The sequence below is a fragment of the Tachyglossus aculeatus genome, chromosome 9 (genome assembly GCF_015852505.1).
Source record: "Tachyglossus aculeatus isolate mTacAcu1 chromosome 9, mTacAcu1.pri, whole genome shotgun sequence".
Classification (NCBI taxonomy): domain Eukaryota; kingdom Metazoa; phylum Chordata; class Mammalia; order Monotremata; family Tachyglossidae; genus Tachyglossus; species Tachyglossus aculeatus.
The window spans coordinates 18,865,774-18,882,121 of NC_052074.1; the positions used below are offsets into that span (position 1 = coordinate 18,865,774).

General features: G+C 40.2%; 1 protein-coding gene across 3 annotated transcripts in view; it reads right to left on the reverse strand.

Annotated features, from left to right (window-relative positions):
* TASP1 (taspase 1) overlaps positions 1–16,348 on the reverse strand; it is a 129,817-nt gene that overhangs the window by 93,513 nt on the left and 19,956 nt on the right. For all 3 annotated transcript variants that reach the window (XM_038751612.1, XM_038751613.1, XM_038751610.1), the window contains exons 5-7: positions 11,377–11,497; positions 9,757–9,841; positions 4,565–4,644 (exon numbers count right to left, since the gene is read on the reverse strand). In XM_038751612.1, the coding sequence (XP_038607540.1) occupies positions 4,565–4,644; positions 9,757–9,841; positions 11,377–11,497 (286 nt within the window). The remainder of the gene's footprint in view (positions 1–4,564; positions 4,645–9,756; positions 9,842–11,376; positions 11,498–16,348) is intronic.

Consider the following 16,348-nt stretch of genomic DNA (forward strand, 5'->3'; position numbering starts at 1 on the left):
TTTGTCATCTATGTGCATACAGTCAAGACATCTTTTCATATTTTTTTCCAATATGACTTCAGGCAAGTAATTCTGTCTCTAGTCACTTCATCTTATACATAAATAATAATGTTATAATGTATAACTTTATTTATGAAAACCACTTAGATTTCATAGTTATAATGTATAACTTTATTTATGAAAACCACTTAGACTTCACCACTTGTAAAAGTTTCTGCATACCGTTCAGTCATTTGAGGCGTCTAGTGTAAAAATTCTACATAAAGACTTATTACGGGTCTTTAAAAGGCATCCACAAGGGATGAATTATTTTTTACTTAAGTGGAAAATCGGGGATCAAAATGTCAGATACACTATATAAGTAGAGACACAAATATCGACAACTTGGAAAGGATCTTTTAACATGGGTCATAAGACTGACGGCTCTAGAAAAACCAGACATGAGCAAATCTTCGGTTCAATGTCCTTATGCCATTGAAACAAACTGACTAGTTAAATACTACCAGAGGGAGTAGGAGGCATTGGTATTAGCTTTCCTCCATTCCCATGCAAAGGGTGGAGGAAATTTCAACTACAAAGGGCCGGCGCTTACCTGACATTGTGGTATTCAAGGAAGTCAAAGGTGAACATCTCTTAAGCCAATAACCTTGGCATTATCCTTGCTTGACATCTTTGTCTCTTTCAACCCCTAAACTACAATCAGTCAGTTGTGAAAACCTGTGAGTTCTCCCTCTACCAAATTTCCAGAATCTACCCCTTCCTCTCCACCCAAATTCCCACCATGCTGGTCCAGGTAGTGGCCACATCCTGACTCAATTACTGCATCAGCTTTCCTCACAGCCTGCCCTGCCCAGAACATTATCTCTCCAGTCCAAAATGCTCCCTGGATCAATTTTCTGAACCATCCATCTGTGTACGTCTCCCCCCACCTCAAAAATTGCTAATGGTTCCTCCTTCTCATGCACCAAGGAGAAACTCTTGACCATCCAACCCATCTCACAAGCCTGCAACCCAAGCGCTTAGTAATGTGCTCTGCACACAGTAAGCGCTCAATAAATACGATTGAATGAATGAATCCCTGACTCCGCTCTCTCAGACCACTGCTTTCCCCATCTCCAAAGCCCTTCTAATACCACACTTCTTTCAGGACATCTTACCTCCTTTGCTTCACCTTTGCTGAACTGCCACTTCAGTCCCCATGTAGTACTTAAGCATATATCTTTACACTCTACTGGTTCTTCTTACCAGAAGCTTACCTCTAGACTGTAGGCTTTATGAGGACAGGGATTATTTCTATTGTACTCTCCATGTGCTTATTACAGTGCTCAATAAATACTACTGATTAGACTGAGAAAGTCCTGACTTAAAAGGAAAACCTGATTGTTTTGATTATGGGCTTCTTGTTTCTAAGAACCCATGCCTATTTCTTACGAGGTGCCATCACTGTTTTGGCAACACTGAAAGAAAAATATGGAGGAACGGGAAAAATAGCATAGTTGAGATAACAATAATAATAATTATTATTATGGTATTTGTTAAGCGCTTACTATGTGCCAAGCACTATTCTAAGCCCTATAAAGGTCCCAAGTCATATTCATTCATTCAATCGTATTTATTGAGCGCTGTGTGCAGAGCACTGTACTAAGCGCTTGGAAAGTACAATTCGGCAACAGAGACAATCCCTACCCAACAACGGGCTCACAGTCTAGAAGCAGTCACCCATAACCCTTTATTCCATGAAAATTAACAATTGAAAAAAAATACATTGACTCCAACATAATTAAAGATTAAGTTGCCCTGCCCCAAACTGGTGGTGTAAATATAGTACAAAAACATAACATCCTTATTCCCCAATAGATTTCTTTTTCTGGGGAGGAATTACAGATGCAGGATACACCAGAGGAGGCTAGAAATTACATTGTAAACACCGCAGAGTATAAATTCGAGGGCAGGAACAGTACATTTCACTTTCACTCTCCTTCCAAGCACCTAGTACATTGCTAGGTACACTGTAGTTTTACAATAAATACTAATGAATAATAGAAGGTGAACACCAAAGGATAGGTATGAAGTTGGACATAACCAACTGCACGGGAGGTGACAAATAGAGCACTGCTGAGGTTGGAACCATGAAATGAGGTTGGGAGCTACTGAGCTCTGCAAGTTGAGGGGTCAGGGCAACTGGATAAGAGACTGGACCGATGAAGCACCGGGAATATTGTGAACATGCCAAGTCGTGGAAGAGAAGCAGTGTGGTATAGAGGATAGAGCATGGGCCTGGGAATCGGGAGGACCTGGGTTCTAATCCTGGCTCTGCCACTTGTTTGCTGTGTGATCTTGGGTGAGTCACTTAACTTCTCTGTGCCTCAGTTACCTCATCTGCAAACTGGGGATTAATCAATCGCATTTATTGAGTGCTAATTATGTGCCGAGAACTGTATTAAGTGCTTGGGAGAGAACAATACAACAGAATTAGCAGACATGTTCCCTGCCCATTACAAGCTTAACGTCTAGAAGGATCTAAGACTGTGAACCATGCAGGACAGGGGCTGTGTCCAATCCGATTACTTTGTATCTTCCCCATTGCTTAGTATTGGGCCCGGCACATGGTAAACATTAACAAATACCACAATTATTAATTACAATTACTATTTGGTTGTCACTACAATTAATATGAACAAAGAGAGCCTATTGTTCATAAAATCCACTCACAAAACAGCACCTTCAGGTATTTAAACAGGAGGTTAGCCTGGCAGGAGAGAGCCACCCTGAATCAATCAATCAATGATATTTGCTGAGCATTTACTGTGTGCAGAGCACTGTAATCAGCACTGGGGAAAATACAATACAATAGTGTTGGTGGACATGATCGCTGCCTTCAAGATTCTAATGAAACACCAAAAACCAGCGGTTCAATGAGAAACAAGCTCAAATGGAAAATGTGCAGTATATGTATTCACCATGATCATCATCATCATCATCAATGGTATTTATTGAGTGCTTACTGTGTGCAAAGCACTATACTAAGTACTTGGGAGAGTAAAATACAACAGAGTTGGTAGTCACATTCCCTGCCCACAACAAGCTTACAGTCCAGAGGGGAAGACAGATCAAAATATCTGCTCATAAATTACAGATAAGCATATTAATAATAATAATGATGGTGTTTGTTAAGCACTTACTACGTGCCAGGCACTGTACTAAACACTGGGATGGATCCAGTCCATGTCCCACATGGGGCTCACAGTCTCAATCCCCATTTTACAGATGAGGGAACTGAGACGCAGAGAATTCAAGCGACATGCCCAAGGTCACACAGCAGGTAAGTGGCAGAGCGGGATTAGAAGCCATGACCTTCTGAATCCCAGGTCCATGGTCTAGCCACTCTGCCATGCTGCTTCTCAATCTCTAGACTGTAAGCTCGTTTCGTATCTTTTGTAGTGTACTCTCCCAAGTGCTTAGTACAGTGCTCTGCATATAGTAAATGCTCAATAAATACCATGGAGGGACTGATTAAAGCAAAAGGCAGAGAGAACTGATAAGTCCTTTGGGAGTGCAACAGCATTTAAATCACTTAATAACGTTCATTAACTTTATGCAGCACTTTGACGACACAGAAAATGTTACAACCTACTGTGAGAATCTTCGTACCGATTCAAATTTATGGCTTTGTCATTACTCAAATTTAGGCAGAGATAACGTAATAAATATTTGGAGAAAACAACTGACAAGTGAACCAATGTACTATCAAACGGTAACCACTCATTTATTTTGAGTTCGATGGTAACTACAAAATCGGGAGCTGGTTCCAAAACCCAATTAACTTCTTATTAAGCTTCACTTAAAATGAATCCCATTACATTTCTCAACTTTAAGAAGACTGAAAAACTCAGCCCTTCACTGTCATTGAATATACTACCTCAAACATTTCAAACAGAATTATTTAAAAATGTTGAGATATTTTAAATAGACAACATTGCCCTTTAAAGTATTTGTAAAAATAACGGGGATTAAATTTCTATTATTGCTACACACAAGTTTATTTAAAGATTGACAAATTTTATTAATAAATCATTTTCTTTGTTCTATCTAAATGTAACTTCTAAATTCCTGTCTACAGAAACAATCGGTACAATTTCTTTTGCTAAAAGCAGATGTCAATATCATTCTGCTGCCAAACAGAGCTTTCTTAAATGTAGACCATTTCCTCCCGTCTTGGAAACTATAAGCCTCACTTTCACATGGCACGTACTCTTTGACATTCTACTAAAATAAAGGGCTAAATTGCACCCCACAGTCGTGACCTTTGAATATTTTTGCCAGCATGTTGACTCTAGAATAGAAAGTTTTTTAGATTGATGAAATACTTATGCAGGCTAGAGATCAATAGCTAGATAGATAATGACATCATTTTGGTTTCCTCTTCATAAAAATTAAGTTCCACAAACAAAAAGCACCGGAAACACTTCTCAGTATACCCAGTTATACACACACATTCCTAACCTTTCGAAAATAAAAGAAGAAATACAACCACCACTTCCCCTTTTCCATTAAATTTACTCACTTGTAGTCATGACACTTGGAGGACACGAAGGTATTCCATGATCCACTGCCCATCTGTAGGCTCCTTCTCCAACTAAAAAGCTAAAAATGCATTTACATAATGAATAATTCTCAGAATTACTACTTTCAACTGCAACATGCCAGTGTAATGTCTAAAAGGTGTTTTTATTTAGCACCAAACATCGCAAGCATAACCCGAAGATTGAATAAACAAGAAAGACTGAAACTGCTTACTATGATGGACAACTAAAACTCAACAGCCATGTAAACACATGTCCACTGTACTTAATTTGGGAATCACGGCTGCTTAGCCCATCGGGATCAGTGGTTTAGTGGAAAGAGCAAGGGCTTGGGAGTCAGAGGATGTGGGTTCTAATCCCAGCTCCGCCACTTGTCTGCTGTGTGACCTTGGGCAAGCCACTGAACTTCTCTGTGCTTCAGTTACCTCACCTGTAAAATGAGGGTTAAGACTGTGATCCCCTTGTGGGACAACCTGATTACCTTGCATCTACCTCAGTGCTTAAACAGCCCTTGGCAAGTAGTAATTGCTTAACAAATACCATCATCATCATCATCAAGTGAGTTTAGGGGCCTGAATTAGAGGCTATTAAGCCAAATTTTGGCATCACTTTTAAAATCATAGTATCTAAATAGAAGAAATCTCAAAGGGCTCTTAACTATTGCTTTAGTGTTAAAATACGTCTGTTTAGTTTTCTCCATCAGATCGCCTGATAGCATTTCAACCAGGTTCCCTATGAAAAGTTCCATCTAATAAGCTGCAAATAAAATAAAAGCCTCAATGATACACTGTGTCCCTGGTCAGATACAGACAGCTGAAATTCCCTGAAACTAAAAGGCACAGCCTCTACATGACAATGACAACAAGGCCAACAATAAAATCACTAAGACAACACTTTCCTCTTCAATACCCTTCATCTGTCTGTGTCTCTCATTACCAGGTCCCACAGCAGACCTTCTAACGGCATCACATTAGCAACCAAAATATCCATGAAGACCTTCCTAGGCAGGATGAAGAGTTGGGCATTCAATTAAAAACCTTTAATAAAAGAACTAGGTGGCAGATAGTCGTGTCTTACGGAAGGTAGATGGCCAAAAGATATTTCCTGTGTATTTCCTAGCAGAAGGGGTTTGTTTCTGAGAGTCACCAGGACACAATCTGCTGATAGTAGGAGAATCAAGTAAATAACCCAGGACATTAACTGGTCAACCGCTGAAAAGCCAACAGCCCTTGGGATGTTTGAGGGTGCTTTGGAGATAACCCTGTAAATCTCTTTGGGGAAAAAAGCTAGAAAAAAAAGCCCTAAAATTGCCTACCTCACTCAAACCAGTCTCAATCGAGAGCTGCAAATGGTAGACTAGTACACTTTTCCAGTGAACCATCACATTATAGACCATTATGGTGCTGAACTACGGTTGGCCAGAAATAAAAATGAGGTTTGCTACATGTGAATCAGACAGACAGTCAACACCATGAAGCTAAGCAAAATCAGACCTTCAGATTCACAACGTAGAGGTATACCCCAGCTATACCTTTTCTAGTAAAAACAAAACAAAAAACCTCTTTTCTGAGAAACAGCTTTAGGTTTTGCAATCAGTCTTTTGTCTCAGGTTCCCCAAATCAGCCCTAAGATGTGACTATGATAAGAAGAACTAAGCCTCCATCACACAAGTACCAAAAATGATGAATTCTAATACAGAAAGATTTTACAAGAATCTAGATAGAGCCATCACAGTAACTTCAATATTGGACAAGCTATTTATCGATAGGGGTTTCACATCAGCAGGGATGGCAAACTCAAAAATAATGACAAGGGACTTCACGGGACTGAAAGTTGCATATAACAGTCGACTTTTGTTCACTGATTTTGACAAACATCAGTCTATAATTGCCAGCATCACATTCTGCCTGGTGAATGAGCGGACATCATGAATCCACTTAATGCTCACACAGGATCACCTCAATCATTTCCTCCTGGAGGCCTTCCCCTATGGGTTCTTCTTTTCCTCAGCTCCCTCTCCCTTCTGCATTACCGATAAACCTGGATTTATATCCTTTAAGCACTTCATATTTACCCCACCATCAAAGCCCAAAGCACTCATGTACACAGCCACGATTTAATTATATTAATGTCTGTCTCTCCCTCTAGGCTGTGAGTTCCTGGTGGGCAGGAAACAACCCTACCAACTCTGGTGCATTGTACTCTCCCAAGTGTTTAATACAGTGCTCTGAACACAGTAAAGACTGAATAAATACCACTGATCGATTGACTGCTATGAATCACTTCCATGGTTACTAACTTTTTATTTTGACCTTCTCTGTGCCTCAGTTACCTCATTTATAAAATGGGGATTAAGACTGTGAGCCCTGTGCGGGACAGGGATTTTGGCCAACTTGATTAGCCTCTATCTACCCCAGTGCTCAGTACCGTGCCTGATACATAGTAAGTGCTTAACAAATACCATAAAAAAGTGGGTGAAAAAGGGTTGGGAGTTTCAAAAGCTAATCAGTCAAAAGGATCCAATTTCAGCATGGCTCAAAAACTCTCAGGTCTTATCAGAGATCAAAAACCCATTGGAACAATGATCCCTATTTCCCCAATACCTAAGTCCCCAGGGTCACTGTAGGTATATGAGGCGACAACTGTTGGCTGATGACAATGGCTTGACTCGCTCCAAATTTTCACAAGCAATACAACTAATGGATTGTTATTAACTTGGTACACTGCACTGTAGTAGCACTACTACCATTATAGTCAGTCAATCAATCGATGGCATTTATTATTATTATTATTATTATTATTATTATTATTGAGCGCTGTGTGTACAGCACTGAATTAAGTGCTTGGGAAAGTACAATACAACAGAATTGGGATCCCCGCCCACAGAAAGCGTAGTCTACAGGGGGAGACAGACATTAAAATAGATTATGGATGAGGATATTACTACTACTACTGTTCTTTAAGTATGTGTTGAGCCGATTGGGCAGTGAAGTGCTCACGGACAAGCAGATTACTGATGGTAGTGGGAACTGCCAGTTGGAAGTTCTGGCCACCAAAAGTGCTCCTCCCCACCACCACCCAGCTGAGAACAATCCGGCCATACTTAATAACGTAGCATGTAAGAGGGCCCAGAAAAGGGACATAGAGAGACCCTTCTTTCATTTCTACTTATGCCCCACTTCTGTCCCCTGAGATTCCCCCCTTAAAGGGAAGATTTCCCTTAAAAGGGAAGATTCCCCTAAGAGGAAGATTCCCAGGAAGATCCCTAAGGGCTGGTCATCCCCAGGGCCCATCACCAGGCTACAGAATAAAGACTATTAAATGAATGAAAATATCACTCCTGGAGCACCATGGCCACTGCAGTTGTACAGTCTCCCGAGCAGTCTTTAGGTCATCTTTCGGCAACAACAGTAGCAAAGGCTAAGCTTGGCAATATTGGCCCAGAACCTGCATTCCCAGGGGCTTTCCCAAAGCCACTGACTTAAGTAATCCCTCTTTCCCTCTACATGCTCGACACCACAGGAGGAGTAAAATTAGGGCTAGAGTCTGTCTTTGACTATCTTCTCTAATTCTTTTGCTCCTCAACCACTACCAAAAGATTCACTAGCATGGTGGACCCACACAGAAGGTGCAAACCATTACCGTCACATGGAAAGCAAAATTATCTGCTCTACTGCTGCATATGTTAATACCCTATTTTGAACTGAAAGGTTAAAAGTTAAATTGCTGTGATTCCGTTCTGACTCTAAAATGAAAAGGAGGGTAATAATTACTCCTTTCAAACAACACAGATGTAAGAATCTACCAAAATGAAATAAATATTCAAGAATTCTGCATAAAATTATAGTATCAACACTAATAGCATAAGATTTATAACAACACTATTTCTGGCTATGGTCATCATTTAATTATGACAACATACAAAAGGGCCCAAAATACTATCGGGAATATTAAACTCCAAAAAAGGTAAGCATAAATGAAGCAGTTGGAAAAACTTCTTTCAAGTTAAAAGAAATCCCATCCACCACCAGCTTTTTCATGTGTATCAAGAACAAACAGCCCCGTCTCCAAAATACTCATGTCAATGTTAACAAAATCTCTATTTTCATTAGTAAATAGAGGTGAAAGGAAATAACAATTACATCAAAATTCACACACTGAAGTGAAAACGATGTAGAAGACAATCTGTTTGTAATTAGTTCTGCCCTAAAGGAGGTATAAATAATATGAATCTACTTAACTTTTGTTTAGTTTGATCTCATTCATGAGAAACAAAAGCAGAGTAGTTGACAATGTTACTTATTTTGAGAAAAATATACAATAAATATTGCTTTTCTCTGTTTCAAACTGTCTCTATTGAAAACATTGAGTATGATTTTGAAATTTTTAAAACGAATATGCACCAAAGTGTAATAATTTTAATTAATTGGATATATATTTTCTCTGAATAGGTTTTGTGATCAGCATAAACCAAAGAAATGTTTAGATGCTTCCTTGAACTACTTGGTGTTTCATATCTGCAGTTATTCTTACAATTTTCATTGTAATGCTAAACTAATGATGATTCAACCACCCTTGTTTGGTTAAAAAAAGTTAAAAAATTAGTCTAAATTCTAATTTTTATTTCTTCTAAACACAGAATAAAGCCTACCCAAAAGCAGAGTTGAAAAACTCTATTTCTTTGGTAGTGTTTCAGCCCTAAACATTAAATCATTCTCTTCCCCAAAAGTGTTTTATGCAGGGCTGAGGGGGGATGTTGGCTGGTTATTATCCAAATTTTTAGAACAGGATGCAGAAAACTTTTTTCCAAAGATTACAAATTGCTTAAGCCTGGGGTCAAATTTGGGATTTTTTAAAAAAAATTTTAAAAGCAGAACATCAAAAATGAGAACTTAGCAATGGTACAAATATCTATGTAAACAATGACAAAGACAAAAATTACCACTAATCTCAATTCCGCCTTCTATCCACAATATTCCATTCTATCCCCGGTTATATCAAGTGCACAAAATGTTCCAAGATCAGAGAACAAAGCATGTCTTCCTTTCAGAGGCACGCTATTGCTGATGTGTAACAAATAGCATTAGCCTTCTTTGGATAAGAATAACCTTCAAATATTGCATGCATTAGAGACCAAAGGCTAAAGAAAAGTCAAGCAGAACAAAGCAATTACCAGGGAGGAATTCTGCCAGCAGAGAGTTTTCCTTTCTGCCCTTCACACAACAATCTATTTGCAACTGAAACTGGATTCTTGATTCCTGAAACGAAAATTAGCAGAAAATGGGTACAAAAATGTTGTTTAACGTTTTCCCGCTAAGTTTTGTGGTTACTTTGGTGATCCATCTTTAGAAACACTTTTTATTTTGCATTTTAATTAGAACCACATGAAGGCATACCCTATAATTACCATCAACGATGTTCAACTCAATCACAAACTACTGTTGATACTATCTATACTGTCACAGCATTTGCACGTTAAAAAATATCACATTTGAAAAACTGAGTTTTGAAATATTATAATTACTTCATTACTAATGTTCTTCCCATATTATTGAGTCACTCAAAAGGACACAATTAATTCCTTGGTTAATTCATTACAGATTAGATTGAGAAAAAGAAATTAACCAAATGGTATGGCAATTCTGCACTGATTAAAATGAATTTCTAGCACTTGTGACTTCTAAAGACCCAGTTCTAGTAAAATAAGTATCAAGGTTACCATGCAGGTAAAACACTCTTCTTTTTCAAAATCACACAGAAAAGTTTTCCCCCAAATGGGACCTTTCCTGGTTTTGGGTTTGGATTATCGGGGTACTCCCAGCAACCAAATGTGTGAGGAATGGGGAGATTGACGGGTTTAGGTAAGTTTCAAAGGAAAGGAGGAAAGCAGCATGCATGTTTGTTAAAGAACATGGAGAAAAATCTGAAAATACTGTAAAGTCAAGAAATGTCGGATACAGAACATGGCAGGAGAATTGAAATCCACAGCAGATGTAGTTGTATGGGCCATCACTAAAAATCAGTGTGATGCCAAAAGAAATTGTCTCCAGAAAATATCTGTGAAACACTGATGGTAGCAAGAAGTCGTCAAAATAATTAGGGGAAGTGAGGTTTGGGTTTGGGTTTTCATAGATTTATTTTTATATTGTTGAAAGCTGTTCTGGAATTGGTGAGTTACATTTTAGACTGTGAGCCCACTGTTGGGTAGGGACTGTCTCTAAATGTTCCCAACTTGTACTTCCCAAGCGCTTAGTACAGTGCTCTGCACACAGTAAGCGCTCAATAAATACGATTGATTGATTGATTGATTTTATATAATATTTAATCACTTAAAAATTGTATCGACTTTTTCCTAAAGCATTTTAGTGTTAATTTTAAATGAAATAATGATAAATGTAGGTTTTTCTGAACTAATCCAAGATATCAAAGAAGAATACTTGTAATAATTCAAGTTATTTAAAAGGAGTTGGATATTTTATTTTACAGAATCGTTACTATACAAAATGAATACAGTCATCAGATAGATGAAACTCAGAGAAACTCATTTTAGATAAAAAGATATATTCACACTCGGTTAATCTAGTAAATTAAATTTCTCAGCTTCTACAAATGTAAATATAAAAAATGAGCTCTAAATCCTAAGTCCCTTTTTTTTTTTTACTCTTAGGTTACTTTGTATTGAATATTTTAACTTCTTAAATAATCTACTCCCATTTCACCCTGCAATACCAAGACAGCTTTCGGCTTTTTAGAAGTCTATTTCTAAAGAGTTCGTAAACATTCTATAACATACCACTCAATGCTCCAACTGCTCCAAAGTTTAAGGACTTTCCATCCATTATACTAGCATCACACTCAATCTCGCCCAAAAGGTTCAGGTTAGAACCCATTCCTGCATTTGTAAAAGGTGAATCCTAAAAACACAAGGGGGAAAAAAAATACATACATATCATAAACTTCAATGCACTATCTTTAAAGTATGCAACAGAATCTACTAAAATGCAAGACCTTGATAAACAAAAACCAAACAAATCCTCAAGAATTTCAAAGGCCAACAGAGCAAATGATAAGCAGTGGGGTTGCCAAACAAAGGATCCAAGGGGTATACAGTGGAAACATGGACACCTAATCTTCAATTTGGAGAAGCCAATCATAATTCCCAGTTTTATGGGGAGTGGGGAAAGAGGATGACTGACACAAGGCCAACAAAACATGAGTACAGGGCACAGATTCAACTCACCCTCCTACCAGTTCCCATTCTAGTGCGAATCTGAGTGCATGAATCTGAATGAACTACGATGGGATGGAGAGTTCAGTCCCAAACATAGCAGTCCCGGGGGAAGGAAATTCCCCCTCAACCTGGTTTCTGCTTTAATAGGATTTCAGGGAGGCACTTTTGTCCCAGGGTCAAGTCTGGAATTGAAGACCATTCCAAGTCCAAGAGATCCTGCTCAGCTCAGGATTCCAAGAGGCTCACAGACTCCTAAGATTGGGTCACTCTGAACTAGGTGATCACAAGAACCTACATCACCAAACCTGGCCTAACCTCTTGAAGCTAGAGGGAAAGGCATTACCTATCATCACCCCATATCACTCAGCACTTTGATGATTACAAAGAGCAGGTTACACTGTACTGTAAGCCTTCTATTGCTACCAACAATGCCAACCACCACCAAGAATACTGTAGTTTCCAGCCCAACAAAATAATACCGCTTTACAGTTAAATAAAATAGTAACAGCACACGGAAGTCCTACTGTTGGTTCACTAGAAAGAGCCCTGCTGTTGGTTGGTTCAGTGAAAAAAGGCCAGCTATGGGGAATCAGGAGATCTGGTTTCTAGACCCAGCTCTGCAAGTGGCCAAAAGCCTACTAGGGCTGTGCTATCAGAGGCAAAGGTTTCTGACTTTCACCTAGGTCTTCCCCGCGGTGCATAAGCCCAGCAGGAACCAACTGCCAACTTGAGCAGTGAAAAGCACAGTGGCAACAAGATATCTGCCTATTAAATGTAAGGCTCCCATGCTTTACGCTGTAATCTATCAATCAATAGCATTTAATGAGCACTTACTGTGGGCAGAGCAAATCTATAGTATTTAATGAACTCTTGTTGTGTGCAGAGCAATGTCCTAAACTCTTGGAGAGAATACATTAGTGGACATGATCTCTGCCCAGAAAAATCCTAAAAACTCCAGCCCCGCTTCCTGCTCATGGACCTCCATGCCGCAACAGGACCGTGGTGGGCAGCAACAAGAGAGTGCAAGCAGCACTAGACGGGCAGCTATCAATCAATCAATCGCATTTATTGAGCGCTTACTGTGTGCAGAGCACTGTACTAAGCACTTGGGAAGTACAAGTTGGCAACGTATAGAGACAGTCCCTACCCAAGAGTGGGCTCACAGTCTAAAAGGGGGAGGTCTAAAAGGGGGAGCTATCCCCTACAGGTAATTCCGGCATGCGGTTTCTCACTCCCAAACTCTTGACCTGGGACTCACCCACGATTCTCGAGCTGGGACACTATCATCAGTAGAATGACAGCAATGGAAAATACTCTCAGGGGTCAGTCAACTGCAAGATTTACTCCTTTGAATGGATCTAAAAACAATACAACCTTGTACACACCTGTTGCTACATTCATGCATTTTATACATGAATTATTGTGATAATGGGAAATAGGCTTTCAATATTTTTAAACTATAACATCTTTACAGATGTTTAGGGCGCTTCAAGGCCCTACTGAGAGCTCACCTCCTCCAGGAGGCCTTCCCAGACTGAGCCCCTTCCTTCCTCTCCCCCTCAACCCCCCTCCATCCCCTCATCTTACCTCCTTCCCTTCCCCACAGCACCTGTATATATGTTTATATGTTTGTACTTATTTATTACTCTATTTATTTTACCTGTACATATCTATTCTATTTATTTTATTTTGTTAGTATGTTTGGTTTTGTTCTCTGTCTCCCCCTTTTAGACTGTGAGCCCACTGTTGGGTAGGGACTGGCTCTATATGTTGCCAACTTGCACTTCCCAAGCGCTTAGTACAGTGCTCGGCACACAGTAAGCGCTCAATAAATACGATTGATTGATTGATTGATTACAGGTAATAGAAAACAGTACACATAGATTTATATGTAACTTATATGTGAGCTCTCTGTGCAGCCTGAATATACTCCTAGCGTTAAAGGAATCTTGGCTTACCCGTCTATCTGAATGTTTCTTAAAACCCCAACAGGAAACAGGAAAAACTATCTCGATGCCCCCTACTGCCACTGCTGTCATTATTATTGCTATTATTGTATTTAAGTGCTTACTATGGGTCAAGCACTGGGGTAGATATAAGTTAGTTAGGTTGGACACAGTCCCTGTCCCACATGGGGGTTCACAATCTAAGTAGGCAAGAGAACAGACACTGAATCCCCATTTTACAGGTAAGGAAATGGAGGCACAGAGAAGTGACTTGCCCAAGATCACACACAACAGGGAAGTGGCAGAGCTGGGATTACAACCCAGGTTCTCCGACTCTCAGGCATTCACTCTGTTATGCCACACTGCTCTTCCCTGACAATATGCACAGAAAGAATACATAACAGTCACTGAAGACAAAATGTTAAACATCGTGTAGTGCAAAAGTTGCCTACTTAATATCAAAATCTGCTTTCCCTTAGAGGGCTATTTGCAATTAGAGGACTTTGAGCAAATAGAAATCATGCATTATTCAACTAAAGGAGTCTTTTGTCTTTCAATAATAATAATACTAACAATGATGGCATTTATTAAGCGCTTACTATGTGCAAAGCACTGTTCTAAGCACTGGGGAGGTTACAAGGTGATCAGGTTGTCCACCGGGGGACTCACAGTCTTAATCCCCACTTTACAGATGAGGGAACTGAGGCACAGAGAAGTTAAGTGACTTGCCCAAAGTCACACAGCTGACAATTGGCGGAGCCGTGATTTGAACCCATGAGCTCTGAGTCCAAAGCCCGTGCTCTTTCCACTGAGCCATGCTGCTTCTCTGAAGGTGGGTGGAAGAGATCTGTTTCTGGTGAAATTCTATTGTAATTTGCTTTTTGACTTAAAATCCTGGTGTACCAACCAATCAACGGCATTGAGTGCTTACTATGTGCAAAGCACTGTTCTAAGCGCTTGGGAGAGTACAATACAATGGAGTTGGCAGACACAAGAAACTTACAGTCTAGAGGGGTGACAGACATTACTGTACAGAATTTATGGTATATAATTTAAAGGTATGTACATAAGTGCCCTGGGGTTGAATGTGGGGCAAATATCAAATGCCCAAATGTCACAGATCCAAATGCCTACATCATCATCATCATCAATCGTATTTATTGAGCGCTTACTGTGTGCAGAGCACTGTACTAAGCGCTTGGGAAGTACAAATTGGCAACATATAGAGACAGTCCCTACCCAACAGTGGGCTCACAGTCTAAAAGGGGGAGACAGAGAACAAAACCAAACATACTAACAAAATAAAATAAATGACATGACACAGGACACAGGAGGGAGAAGGAGGCTGGGAAAAGTGGACTTAAGCGGGGAAGGCCTCTTGGAGAAAGTGTGGCACTAATAATGCTTTGACGATGGACAGAGTGGTGGTCTGGGATCTATGGAGGGGGAAGGAGTGCCAGGCTAGGGGGAGGACGTGGGAAAGGGGTAAGCGATGAGATAGATTTTAGACTGTGAGCCCATTGTTGGGTAGGGACTGTCTCTATATGTTGCCAACTTGTACTTCCCAAGCGCTTAGTACAGTGCTCTGCACACAGTAAGCGCTCAGTAAATACGATTGATGATGATTGATGATAGATGAGATCGGGGCAAAGCGATTAAAGTGGAGCCAGAGAAGTGAAGCAAGCAGGCTGGGCTATAGAAGAAGTGAGCTTTCAAACTAATGGTAAGGAGTTTCTGTTTGATGCAGAGGTGGATGGCCAACCACTGGAGGTGCTTGAGGAACGGGGCAACGTGGACACTCACCCCTGCTTCAAAAGCCGAGTGACTGCCGCCATGCCGAATGGAGCGAGCTTTACCCCTGGACCAGTCACCTCACACGTGCTCTTTCACCATGATCACGTCCTGGGAGGCACTACCTCCCACTTCCCACTTGTAAAATACCTCCCTCCCCCGTCCCGGCCAAGGGGATAACAGACAAGGGGAGACTGAGGCAAGATGGGGACAGCAGCTGTCCGAGGGCCCCAACTTGGCCCTCAGAGACGGGGCGGGGAGACACCGGAGTGAGAGGGCAGGGAGACTGGAGGAGTTTACATCACAAGAAGGCAGGGGCACAAGGGAGAAATCCCCTAGGACAGAAGAGGATAAGCAAGGAGGAGAATTTACCACGCAATTTTGACTTACGTGTAGAAACCAGTTATCATGCGGGGGCTGCTAACAAAATCTATGAGAAGATGTACCCTACAACAAAGCCATTTATGAGCAAGCCGCATTTGAAAAACACATCACATCTGCATGGTGGGGTAGCCTGCTTTTGCGTGAGTGGACCGGTGCCTCAGTAAAAGAAGGTTGGAGGGAAGTACGTTTACATTTGATGAAAGTAATAAGCAAAATAGTTCATTCACTTGCAAATAATGACTGACTATATTTAAGTGACCTTCGAAGTTGCAACATAACAGATAAGGATCACTTGTCTAAAATTAAGGTGAACACGTAGACTTTGTTCTGTGCACCTGCAATTTCCAAAGTGAAAATTAGCTTTGAGGTTTTTTTAAGTATCATTAGCATTTCATTCTTATTTTCCAAACTGG